Genomic DNA, 14,204 nt, shown 5'->3' with positions numbered 1-14,204 from the left:
ATCCCCTGTGAAGATACTTTTAAGCCCTTCAATTTCCTTGATCAGGAGAGTTTTAAAATTCCATACTTGATTACTAATTGTTTATCTAAAATGCTTTTTCAGATTAGCAGTTCCATGCTTAACAAATGATCCTTTCTGCGTCAGGGTATGTCATGTTTAATCATTAGTCATGGTGTTGGCATGGTGATTGTGGTGTTGAATTTTGGTTGGCATGGCATGGTTATACTTGCATAAGGTTGAACTTTTTTGAATTTTCATGAAGCCAGCAAAATCCTATTTGTGAGACCTACAGATAGTCAAAGCTGAGGTTTTGGGGTAAGATAAGACCTAGCAGATTTTTTTTTCTGCTAGAGTCCATTCTCTAGATACTCAGTTCACAAATATTTTGCCAGTGCTGTTAAGTTCACTGCTCTGGGTTCTATGATGCCCCTCACACCTGCATGCCTTTGTGTATGGGATGTACTCTCCCTTAACCCTTCAACACCCAGACCAGATGTCAGTCATGCTGTCCTTAACCTCTCCAGGGCCATTCAGCTGGTTGATCATATCTTCATCATTCATACCGCTCAGTTTTAGGACTCATCACATCTTAATGCAAACATTTACTTAAAGTTTCTTCCTACCTTTCTTGACTGGAGTGTCTCTTAGTTCATGGACATTGAGTTTTATTTTTTTTATTGCTTTGTAATCTTGCTAGCCTTGTCCCAGCATAGCTCTTGCTCAGAGTAGATGTGGGTAAAGATTTGTTAAGAGAATAGACATCCCAGCCAAGCCCCAGTGGCTTACGTCTATAATCCTAGCTACACAAGAGGCAGAGATCGGGAGAATCGCACTTTAAAGCCAGTCTGGGCAAGTAGTTCCATGAGACCCTAGCTCAAAAAAACAAAAAAAGGCTGGTGGAGTGACTTAAAGTGTAGGCCTGAGTTCAAACCCCAGTACTGCCAAAAAAAAAAAGAAAAGACATCCCACTCTCAAATTGCTGAAGGAAAATTGGAGAATTGAATAGTATTTTAACAGGGAGGAAGACAACTAATCTAGCTGTAGAGGTGCATCAGATAAGAGGAGGTAATATCTGACTGGAATCCTGAAGCATGAGAAGTTTACCAAGCGAAGCAGTGGAAGTGAGGAATGGAGAAAACCGGGATGTCAGGCAGCTGGGGAAAGCAGGTAGGGCTTGTCGACACTGTTGGTGAGTGGCATGTAAGATGCAGTAAAGAAGGGAGCTCTGCAGTCAGCCTACCTGGTGTGAAGACTGGGTCTGCCAGGCACCATCTGGTTAAGGCAGACCTTTTTATTTTGGTGGTGCTGGGGATTGACTTCATGTGCTCTACCCCTGGAGCCACACCCCCAGTCCTTCTTTGCTTTTAGCACAAAGTAGGGTTTTCTGCTTTTCCCAGTTGTCCTTAGACCATGATCTTCCTACTTCTGCCTCCCAAGGAGCTGGGATTATGTGCACGCATTATCATACCTGGCAAAGGTAGACTTTTTAAAGTGCATTTCTCTTTAATATTTCAGACATTTTGTAAAATTTACAGGAATTCTTGCCCCATATGCTTCTGTGTGTATTTAGCTTGATTCATGAGAATTTTGACTGGTTTAGCATTCAGTTCTTCATTAAAAATAAAAGAATAAAAAATAGCTAAGAATGTGTTTTTTAGAATGCTTTGAGAAGACTGGGTATGAGAGTCTGAAGGAACTACCAGTTCCTTCTAAATGCAGGATACATAGTCAATAATTATTTTGGCTTAATACTTTCGGACCCCCAGACATGGGCAGCCAATTAAGAGCTTTTTCTGGTTTAGTAAAAAAGAAAATCTAAATCAGAATCTTTTTGTCTTTGTTCTAGTGAATAAAATTGGTTGGGGTAAAATGATATGTAAATCACAATCTTATATGTTGGAATTCTGTATTTGTAATCAGTTGGTCGAGATTTCATTTGTTCTAGTCATCAGTCACCTTGGAAGTTGTTCAAATCAAAGTGTTCTCCCAGTCTTCCACCATTTCATCCTGCCTTTGTTTTTAAATCAGAGGAACAGATGTTATAAGTTCTCCTTGGAGACCCTTAGAATCTGAGAAAAAAGTGTGTTAGGATAGAATGCAAACATTGTCAAATTAGAAAGTAAGTTGAGAAGTCACTAAACAGAGTTAGCTTCATTCCACTGATGAGGAAATGGAAGTGCAGAGAGATGACACAGCTTATCTAAAGTGATGCAGTGAAGAAGTACTCATTAATTCCAGTCCAGACATTTCTCCATTTCAACATGAGTTGCATTAGGACTTTTGTCTGGCTGCATTTTAGACAATCATTGCTTCCTTTGCTGGTAAGAATTTAATGGAGTCATTGAAATTAGATATAGAACGAACATGTGTGTTCTGCTTCCCTGTGATAAGCTGGTTTCCATTTCTTGTCTTGGCTTCATGATGAATAAATAGCATGCTGTTATCTCTCTTGGAAGTGTCTGCATTTGCACGATTGTCTGGGTGACTTGTCAGAAGGCTGTGCAGTGTTAATTCTTTACTCCCACCCAGATACATTCTGGAACATGGGTACATATGAAATTGCTGATTTTGCTCACTCCTATTGATTTTACCATGGAAGTGGAGCACATTGTTCTTGTATCTCGGAGGAGTTCAAGCATTACAGGATGATGTGTTTCAGTTTCAGAGGATTGTTATTTTTTAATTGACTCTGCAAAAGCCAATTATAGAGGCCTTTAAGTGTGGCTTTAGTATGCTATTCTTGCCCTATTTTATTAGACCAATTTATAGTCTATAATAGTACGCACAAAAATTTAAAACAAAAAAAAAACTCCTGCAAAGACAAAAGGATATTCCCAACATAACTTTAATAAAAACATTTTGGCTTACATACTTAAAAAAAATTGAAAACACATCAGATCATTAAAAGCGTGGGGTAAATATAGTTTTAGAGACATAATTCTTTTCATACACTATTGATCCTGTAGTCTAGCACTTCCTTTCTTGTGGGAACTGAGTCCCAAGGAGGTTAAGATCCAGTCATTTTGACTGAGTTTTTAAATTCCTGTCCTCCTCAAACGGATCACAGGACTGGAATTTCATGGTGTGACCTTTGATACTGTTTTGGGTGGTTGGTATAAGCATCCTGCATTTGTGTTCTCAGGATGCAGAGCTGAGTAGATTCTGTGGGTTGTGCAGAAGGCTTGCTGTCTTAACACCAGCTTCTTACTCAACCCTGGTCTCTTCTTACTCCACCCTGGTTAGTAGAGGAGCTTGTAACTAAATTAAGGTTTAAGTGACAAGAAACGTTCACCTTCAGAATGTTGCTTGTTTTTTACTTTGTTTCTTTGGGGGCTTGAGTGTAACCTATCACCGTGATCTCCTTGTCTTTTAGTATTTGATTTTTATTTGCATCACTGATAGTTGGAAAAATAAAAGTAAAGTGAAGCATCATGATTTTGTTCTGCCCATTTAACTTGAGAGATTGATTGACTATTTTGGTAATTTAAAACAAATTTCCTTACATTGAGTCTCAGAGTTAATGTCTTCTTTTGTTTCTTACATTTGTAAATTAATGATAAAAAATAAATGTTAAATTCTACTTCAAACTTGAATTGTTCCAGAGAGTAAAGAGAACTCCAGTGTTTGGAAATAATTTAATGTCCTTTTATTTCTCTTTCTTTAAAAAAAAAATACACACACACACACACACACACACACACACACAGCTGGAGGCATGGCTCAAGTGATAGAACATCTATCTACCTAACAAGCCTAAAACCCTGAGTTCAAAACTACAGTACCACATAAATAAATAAATGAGCTTAATGGATCAATAGTGAGATAGATACTTATATTTACCTATGTATCGATCTATCTATACCTCACTTTTATACGAATTTAAACTCAGTGACCCTGAAGGAATGCTTTTCTTTAATTCAGTGTTACTAGCCCTTTTCCTTGGCACACATAGAAAATGGTAGAATTTTGGTGGCCTGCCAGGATAAAGAGGTGATGCAGGAAATCAGATGTACCTTCTATGAGCTTCAGCCAGTCTAGCTTTGACAAGAGTCTGGGTACTGATGCCTGGTATACCACCAACCCATGAGGGAGGAGGAGCAGAAAGCACCAATTAGGAAGCTTTGTTTTTTTGTGCTGTATGAATGGACCATTAATAATTGAATAGAGGGAGCATACATTGATAATAGACTCACACCTGCTACTTGGGTAGAAAGGACAGCAGCAGCATTTGAAGCCCCCCCAGGCTTTGACAGGAGGGGCAGTGATTGAGTCAGTTGGTAGGACATTAGGTGACTTAATTTCATGAACCTAATGAATGGTTAAGCCAGGTTTCCTGGACTCAAGTCTAGTGCTTTTTCCTGTTTGGTTTTGTTCTTTGAATCCTCAGAACACACCAAGGCCAGCTTAATAAAGTTCTGTGTTTGTTGAAGTGAAATTGAATGAACACATGAAATATTAAAAGTGGCAGGTTTATGAGTTCACCAGTCCATTATTTTCAGGTAACAGCAGACCTTAGAGAATAAAGTACTTAATGAAAGAACGAGCCAGGCTTGTGTTACATTTCAGAGTAGAAGATGTCATATTTTTAAAGAAAAAAATTAGCTGGGCACTGGTAACTCACTGCTGTAATCCTGGTTACTCAGGAGGCAGAGATCAGGAGGATTGCGGTTCAAAGCCAGCCCAGGCAAATAGTTCCCTAGACCCTATCTCGAAAATACCTAACACAAAAAGGTCTGGCAGAGTGGCTCAAGGTGAAGGTCCTGAGTTCAAGCCTCTGTACTACCAAAATAAAATAAAATAAGTCATAAACTGTTGATTTGGCAAAAGAGAAATGCAAATTGAAATTATTTCTCACCTATGAGGTTAACAAATGTCCTACCAGAGTGATGCTCTGGGGAGACAGGCTCTTTCAGAATGTACATACCACAGGCTCTAAGGGGGAATCTGAGAAAACCAAGTGAAAATACTTTACTCAGTATTTGTCTTACAGAGATACCTGTACACATGCAAAATAACCTACACAGTTATACATTGCATCATTCTTAGCAGAACACTGGAAACTACTCAAGTCTTCACCAGTGGGAGCTGGTTAAGTAAACTCATGGATCTATGAGCCGAAATATTGTGTGATTGTTAAAAAAGGATCTCTAGTCAAGATGCGTCAATAATAGGAAAGACTAACATTTAGAACAGCAAATGTAGCATGCCATTTCTATTCTAAAAGAATAGAAAATTCTTAAAAACCTAAAAAAGCTAATGAAAGTGTGTATGTCTTGGAGATGAAGAGAATAAGGAAAAAGTAAGACTTGTCAGTATGTATCTTTTGATGTTTTGAATTTGAGCTATGTAAATACATTCATATACTTTAAACAAAAAAGTGCAAGCACTCTTTAAAGTAAAATTTTGGAAGTCATTGTCTTATCAGTGCTATCATAAATTGATGAAGTTTGGTGGTTTAGACAGTAAGGTAAGACAAATATATCAATGGGGTTTTGTAATTTATGGAGCATTGGGATTATTAGAAAATTTGCTAAATAAGCATTTATATTTCTGATAAAATTCAAAGAAAGTATCTAAAGAAAACATCAAAATGACTGAATAGTAACCTAAGTTATATTACTGTAATTCAATGATAGCTTTGTATTTTTTAAATCTTCATAATTGCTCTTGGAAGGTTTGACATTATATTTAGTTTTTTAGCTGTTAAGCATGTTGGCATTTAATGAATTTAATGTTGCCACAAAATCTTTTTCTATTGGTTTTATGTATTATCATAGCCCCTTTTTCTCTGGAACTATGTATGACCTTTTGTAATAACCCTGAAAGTTAAATGATTCATCCTGATTGAGGTGGTAAATTTTGTTTGCTGAAAATTTCTAGAAAAAAATGTAAGAACATGTAATAGTTCTTCAGAATCATTTGCGTTTTTAGAAAAGCTTCAGCTGAGTAGGACATCAGACAGGCTACCTTGTGGATGAATGGGACCTTTGTGGGGGGAGTGCATCTTTATCGTGCCCTTGAACTTTGTATGAGGCCATGAGATCCATGTGCTGGGCAGCCATGCCTTCCTTCCAGTGTGAGAGCTAGCACAGCCACTGACTTTGTGCCTCTAGGAAGGTGTCTGGCATGTGGGAAGTTGTTGAATTAATCTCACCCATTGATTGATTAAGTGAAAGGATAGGGTTTTTTTTTCTGGCTAACCACTCTGGATGATTCTAAAAAGCAAATGAGATAATAATAATAGATCATGACTGCTTTGTAAATTGAATGTGAACTTATTGTTGCTTATTTCCATCTCTTATAAGAATTTTGCATGTATTACTTGATAAATTCTCTTCATTATCTTTCATCTGGGGCTTATTTGATCATTTCTTAGATCTAGGAGAGATTAGTGAAATTCTTTTTTACTCTTGTTTTACCCATGAACCTTGTTGATGGTTGTCTAATAAAAATCTTACTGATAAAATGTAGGAGGAGTTATTCTTAATTCTTGAAGATTAATAGCATTTGGTATTTTGCTAATAGTAGTTGGAACAGTAGGGTGCGGTAGGAAGAGCTTTGCATTCCTATCCCTGTTTTTCTACTTTGATTTTTCTGACCCTTCATTCATCTGTCAAATGGGAGAAAACCTAGGGTGCTTCATGAATTAAAGTTAATGTATATAAAGTAATTACCCCAGTGGTTAGTAGAGGTAGGTAGTTGCTCAGAAAAGTCATTGTCATCACTGAGTGATTTTTTGATTATTATTCTAATATGTTACTGTTAGCCATCTGCTAAAATATTTGGCATATAAGCTGTTGCTCATCCTACAGAGCATATTTCTGAAAGCAGGGCTTTGCCGGTTGTGAGAATGGGTAGTGTTTATTTAAGTATCATTGTCTGGTAGGTTTTGTACACATTCATATTCCAGGGATTAGTCCTTTAGTTACTCTTGTTAAATGTTGTACATATTCAACCACATTTAAATTAATGCCACAATTAAGAGATTTTTTTTTTTAGGGGGGAAAAGATAATTATTAGCAAATAGAAAAATTCCACTTGTAAGTGATTGTTAATCCACAGGATTTTTATAGCAGATGTTTGCATTTTTCCTACCCCACAGTACTCTGTGAACCTGCCATGCTGGATAAATAACACGTTCTGATGATTTTGCACCCTGGTGTCATAGAAACAGTGGAAATCAAAGATTAAATGGTGCACATAGTGATCAGGTTTCCTAGGGCAAATTGAAACAAAGTGCTGAGGCAGTTATTTGGGTAATCCAAAGTCATGTCTTTTACAAAAATGGAATTTAGCAAGCTTTATGCTAAACATTTGGTCTTAAATACATCTTACAAAAATCCCTATAAAGTGGGTGTATTATTGTTTTGACTTTACAGATGAGTATATGGAGACTTGGAAAGGTTATGTAACCTGCCCAAGATTACACAATAAGTGATAGAAACAGGACTGTGCCTTAACTTTTTCTGACATGAAAATTTGATTTTTTCCCCTCCAGATAATATTATATGTCACACTTTTGCTAGAGATGTTTGGCATCTTTTCCACATTCATTTTTATTTTTGCCAGTGATACTTTCTTGCATGTGATCTATATAATAATATCCACTCTAGCCTGTACTGAGGGTGACATCAGAATCAGAGAATATGGGCTGAAGGCCCTTCCAGGGGGACTGTAACTTTCATTTTCATCCAGCTTCTTTAGGCTTCCAGAATGTTCTGATCCCAAATAACAGAAGCTGAGTTTATTCTGAAGAAGTTCCTTGCTCTAGGCTTAAAAGTTCTAGTTGTGTGGGATTGTGAATGCCCTGACCCTGGGTATACCAGAGTTTGTATTTGATTTTCTCCTGTGGAGGAAGTTTTAAATATCTCTACAGTATATTAAGGGAATTTTTGATCTTTAGGGCATATTAAAATGACTAAGACTTCAAAGGTATTAATTGCTTCTGTCCACAAGGAAGATATCTGTGACAGTGTTAGTAGCACTGACTGTTGTGCCCAATACTCTTTGTAAAGTTGTACTTATGAAACTGTGCATTTAACCTCAGGAGTGTGGCTTTTAAGTAGAATATAGTGAAGTACATTACATAAAAAAGAGACGAACAGTTCTGTGTGGTGTTATAGTGCGTTAGCGTCAACTCTCACTATTTCAGGGGTGACTACAATTGGAGCAGCAGATAGAGCAGGTAAGCCTGAAACTTCATTGGAGGTAAACTTCCACCTCCCCAACATTTTCGAGGTTTGGTGATATGGTGGTCATTCTGGTGAGCACCTGAGGTACAGAAGGGACAGTAATGAGAATTGGGAATGCTGGGCAACTGCCAGCTTGGCTGGGCGGAAGCTTGGAAGGCACAGAGGAAGAAGAGATTGCAGCACCTTTCAGCTGTGTTTTTGTACACCTCCTCTACCATCTGTTTCCATTGAGGCAACATAGCAAAAATCGTCTTAGGTTTATGACAGTAATGCATGGCAAATATATTCCGTTAACAAATCAGTGATTTGTACTGGTGATTTGAAAGCCCCTAGGTAAATTGATGACAGACTTCATTCACTAGGTTAGTTGACAGGCATGACCATCCTGTGTACTTAGCTGGATTAGTGGGAAGGCTTTGTAACATTCCTGTTAAAAAAAGTGTGTGTTGGTGAGGTGGGTGTTGGCAAGGAGCAGCCTTTACTCTTTCTCTGACTGTATGACACCTACAGGATCCAGAGCCAAAGGATCACTCAGACTCCCATTCTCCTAGCTTATGGGCTCTCACTAGGAGGAACATGGCTTCCTAGGGAGCTGGGTGTGATGGTGCACACTGTGGCCTTGTCTACTCAGGAGGCAGAGGCAGAAGGATCACAGTCCTAGGCTGGCCAGGGCAAAGTTAGCAGGGGACCCTTTCTGAAGCATAAACTAAAAGCAAAAGGAAGTGGTTGTTCATAACAGGTAGAGCACTTGTGCGTGGGGGTCTGAGTTCATTCTCCAGTTTCAGAAAGAAAAATTTGTGAACTTAAAAAATTGCCCTCAAGAAGGTGAGAATTGGTTATGGGAGTGGTACAAGGAAATTTTATGACTTTCTCTATATAAAGTACAGTTATGTATATACAAACATACATATGCATAAAAAGATAGATATTATATTTGTGGTATTAAAATTTCATGGAAAAGGTTAGAGAAAAGTCTAAAAAGACTCCTTTGGGGAATAATAACAAAAAAATATCAAGAAACACTGCCTTAAACTCTGTCCAGGTAAAGAATTGATGATTTTGGAGTGGAGAAAAGATAATGAAAAGGTTATATTAAAACAACTTGAGTTTTCTTATGAAATTGGAATAGTTATCTCTATAGTAAGGAGGAATAAGGGCTACCATCTTGTGAGTGGAAAAGTTTAGAACTGCTTCTGTGGGAATGAGGGTGGGCTTGTGTGGATTTGTCTCTTAGGGTGACAATAAAGTTAGTGAAATCAGCAAGGAGCTGATTCCACGTCTCGTCTAATAAAAGCCACATTTAGCCAGTTGTTTAATGGGAAAGGTTGTCATACACCAGTTTCAGATGAATTTAACTGATGACAAATAATCTGTTAATTGTTTTCAGGCATGTTTGCCTTTGAGCAGTGTAAAAGAATAGTAGATAATTAGTAGATAATCAGATCAATGGTTCCCAACCCAGGGACTGAAGGAATGTTTGCAATGCAAATGTAGACAAAGCAGAATTTGTCTATAGGCGATATTAAAAGTGTCTTACAAATCCACTTGTTACTATTTTAAAAAATGTGTGTATGTACTGCTATAATGAATAAAAATAAGCTAAAATTATTGCTGAATTTATACTAGTTCTTTGTCATTATGTAATTTCTCAAGCCATAAATACTTCCACAAATGGAAGTGTTATTACTTCCACGTGAGCTGCTTGTCCTGAAATGCTCCGGAACCATTGTGCTAAGTATGTAGTGGGGTAATACCCTTGCAAGGAGACGGCGTTTCTGCCACTTAGGCCAGCACACATAGGAATCACAAGCAGAATGGGCCCTGCACATAGTTTCTTAAGAGTCCAGGAACTTGGGAGAAGATTCCTCAAGTAAAACATTCTGTACAGAGCCATGTTTAATGACTATTGTTTGTCTTTTTTTTGTTCAGGCCTTATAGGCAAACATTGCTCCAAAATGGTTTGTTGGAATTTGTTGAGAGTGATTTGCCACCTCAAATCTTCATACTTTTAAAGCTTTTGTTATTATTAGAGTATCAATAAGAATATGATTGGTAGCGGGGCATGGTGGTATATACCTGTAATCCCAGCTGCTTGGGAGAGCCCAGGCAAAGGTAGTTGAGACCCTTTCTCAAAGATAAAATACAAACAAAAGGGTGGGAGCCTGGCTCAACTGACAGAGCACTTGCCTGGCATGTTCCAGGCCCCTGCGTTCAATCCCCCGAGCTGCAAAAAAACAAAACAAAACGTAAGAATATGATTGGCATTAACGTTTCCAGTCCTGTGGTTCTCACCTGAGGGGCGTGGCGTATGTCAGCCTTCCCCGCGGTGTGACAAGTGAAACACTGAGTTGTCCCACACAGTGCCATGACACTCCATCTCTAGATGTCTGCAAGTGCTTTTTTGATATTTATGATATATACCCCTTCTAAAAATTTGTTTCATGGATTTGGGTAAGAAAAGGATGCGAAAACCTTCAAAATAGTTGCATATCTTCTATAATTGTGCATCCCTGCACAGGTAGGGCAGCACTTTAAGCCATGTTGCATTTACAACAAATTTCCATTATTAGCACAGTTCAATTAACTTAATTTAATTTACTTTTGTTGCCAAGAGACTAAAAGCCACTTAGGAGCTTATCTCTTCTGAATCTCATTAGAAATTTTATATTTTAAAGCACATTAAAAAAATTCATAGTGTTGGGGATCAAATAAAATATGATTTGTTCTTTGATTGACATAGGAAACTAAAAAGTCCCATGATTAGCTCACTTAGATTAAGGTTTTATGTTGATGTATTTAAACTTAAGTGATTTTTAAAAATTTTAATTTATGTTTTTATAGCTTTATTAAAATTGAATTGATATATAATAAACTGTAAATATTTAGAGCACACAATTTGACGAATTTTCACATATGTATGCCGCAATGAAACCATCTTCACAATTGAGGTGGTGACTGTACCCACCACCCTCAAGTTTCCTTGTAATACTTTGTCATCCTTCCTTGCCCACCACATTCCCACTGCGCTTAATTACCGCTGGTCTGCTGGTTTGTTTCTGTCATGATAGACTGGTTATTTTATGTAAGTGGAACCTCACAGTCTTATTGTCTGGTAATGCTGATGTACATATCCTTTCAGTTCCAGTTCAGACATCATAAGAGATCTTCTGGAAGAAGAGGAAGCCTGGGAAGCATCACATAGGTGAGTTCTCATAACCAAGAAATACGCATGTACTTTGACCTGAGAAATGCTAGTTCTATGCAGCTTATTTTCAAACGAGAGAATATTTGCGCTGTCTGATTTAAGTAAAGGTTTCTAGTTGACTGCTTGTTTCAATACATTTCTGCTTTAAAATTGAGTGCTCTTGTAATAACTCCAGTTACTTATCAGTAGTTGTTTCTATAAGTCCAAATTATTTCTATGGATAATTTAATAGTTTGGCCTTAAGAACTGTCTCAGAACTATTAGAAAACTTTAAATCCCTTTTATCAGAAAGTACAAGCCATTGTATGTGAATCTCCGTCTTCCTAATACCAAACATAAATCTGCCTGTATTTGTACATGTGTTATCCTCATTCTCTCCTTTTATCACAAAGAACTGTCCCTTCTCCTATCTGAGGCCCTTCTTCCTTCTACCTCATTCCTACCCTCTTGTCGGCAGCCTCATCCCTTCTTTCTCTTATGTAGGCAACCTGCATTCTTAACTATGTCTTTTTTACTTAGTTCTCAGTATACAGTGGTGTCTTCATTCCTTCCTTAATAGGTGATGTAGCATATTCAGCCAGTTCCATCATTCTTCTGAAGCAGCTTCCACTGAAGCCATTGAAGGCCCCATGTTCTGAATCCAAAGGGTGTGTTTTAGACCTCATCTTCCTGAAGTAGTATTTGATGCTACAGATCTCTTTACCTTCCTTAAAGTTCACTCTTCCTTGGCTTCTGAGATTCAATACCCTGGTTTCCTCTTGCTTCTTTAGCTGTTTCTTTTTTCTTTCCTTTTTTTTTTGTTTATCCTCAATCAAGGCATTAATTGTTGACATTGGTCAAGATTAAATTGATTCCTTAGTAAGTTTATTTCTCCTGCATGTACCTCTCCTGAGCTCCAGACAGGAATCCAAGTACATCCCTTATTTCTCCTCTTGGATTCTTTAATACCTCTCAAAATATAAATCTTGAGCAAATGCAACAATACCTTGCAAAATGTTAACACTTGATGAGATCTACTGTTCACCAGCCTCCAAAGAACTTTTAAAACAGAATACAAACATGATCTCTTTCCAGTGTTTTCAATTTCTTAAGCCAAAAAAGTTAGCTGTCATACTTGACATTTTGTTCTTCATTGCCTGTATGTTCAGTCAATGACCAGTCATGTGGGCTTTGCTTCTTAAATATCTTTGGAAACCTTTATTTCCACAGCTTATCACTTTCATCACTGCTAGTCATCCCTCTATGTTAATAGTTTTCCATGGCTTCTTGCACTTCTTAGGATTAAGAAGGGATTCCATAGTAGGCTTAAAAGGGCCTGTGTGCTCAGGTCTCCTCTTAAATCAGAGTAACAGTTTTGGATACTGACTGCATTACTCTCTCACCTAGTGTTATTTATCTTTGAAGTCTGGAAGAGGAGGTTACTCCTTCACCTTAACCTGTTTGTGCTGAACTCCCCACACTAATGGCTGTAGCAAGCTGTAGTCCAGAATTCTTGAACCCAATGTCATTCGTGAAAATGATGACCTCTTAAAATCTCTCCTTTCAGAAACCACTTAGAAAACAGATCCCACCACTTACTGCTCACAGATGATAAATGTTTAGGAAGGATGCAAGAGCTGATCTAATCCAATCTCTTCATTTTATAGAGAAGGAAGCTGAGCTTCAGAAAGGTCAGTTGACTGGGGTAAGGTCCACAGTTCGTTAGTGCTACTCTCAGGATCAGAATCCAGCCTCCTGATTTCGGCTCAGCATAAACAATAGTTTTTATTATGTATGAACTTTTAAAAAAATTTCTTTTATTCATATGTGCATACAATGTTTGGGTAATTTCTCCTCCCTTCCCCCCACCCCCTCCCTTATCCCCCTTTATCCCTCTACCCCCTCGCTATCAGGCAGAAACTATTTTGCCCTTATCTCTAATTTTGTTGGAGAGAGAGTATAAGCAATAATAGGAAGGACCAAGGGTTTTTGCTGGTTGAGATAAGGATAGCTATACAGGGAGTTTACTTGCACTGATTTCCTGTGCATGTGTGTTACCTTCTAGGTTAATTCTTCTTGAATAACCTTTTCGCTAGTTCCTGGTCCCCTTCTCGTATTGGCCTCTGTCACTTTAAAGTTTCTGCATTAGTTCCTTTGCATTGAGGACATCAAATGCTATCTTGTTTTTTTTTTTTTTTTGGGTTTCTTGTCTATTCTCATACCTCCCTTGTGTGCTCTCGCCTCATCATGTGCTCAAAGTCCAATCCCCTTGTCGTGTTTGCCCTTGATCTAATGTCCACAAATGAGGGAGAACATACAATTTTTGGTCTTTTGGGCCATGCTAACCTCACTCAGGATGATGTTCTCCAGTTCCATCCATTTACCTGGAAATGATAAGATTTCACTCTTCTTCATGGCCGAGTAGTATTCCATTGTGTATAAATACCACATTTTCTTAATCCATTCATCGATAGTGGGGCATCTTGGCTGTTTCCATAACTTGGCTATTGTGAATAGTGCTGCAATAATTATGTATGAACTCATGCCATAACACAGTTTTAGAGGCAGAATCAGGAAATGCCTGTACTGCTTTACTTTTCAACAAACTGTGGCAGTTCTGTAAATGCTCATCTTAAGCTCATAGGCATATTTTGTGGTACCACATGCATCATGTTTGGGGAACTGGTCTTAGAACATGCTGTTTCACTTCTAACACATTTTCCTCTTCTGTAAATTATTTAGAGGTATCATTAATGACACATTGGTCCATATAAAGCAGTATTTCATAAGCAGAAAGAAAACTTATTTTTCAAGACCACATTGGTCTT

General features: G+C 37.8%; 1 protein-coding gene across 3 annotated transcripts in view; it reads left to right on the top strand.

Moving 5' to 3' along the window:
- Rad18 (RAD18 E3 ubiquitin protein ligase) overlaps positions 1-14,204 on the top strand; it is a 98,521-nt gene that overhangs the window by 65,920 nt on the left and 18,397 nt on the right. For 2 of the 3 annotated variants that reach the window (XM_074044303.1, XM_074044305.1), the window contains exon 12: positions 11,332-11,394. In XM_074044303.1, coding sequence (XP_073900404.1) covers positions 11,332-11,394 — 63 coding nt within the window. Of the gene's footprint in view, positions 1-11,331; positions 11,395-12,943; positions 13,068-14,204 lie in introns of all 3 variants that reach the window. The other variant, XM_074044304.1, reaches the window with a different exon arrangement.

This window comes from Castor canadensis, chromosome 10, assembly GCF_047511655.1.
Source record: "Castor canadensis chromosome 10, mCasCan1.hap1v2, whole genome shotgun sequence".
NCBI lineage: Eukaryota > Metazoa > Chordata > Mammalia > Rodentia > Castoridae > Castor > Castor canadensis.
Note: the sequence above shows the minus strand (reverse complement) of the source record. Positions and strands in the feature narration are given on the sequence as shown.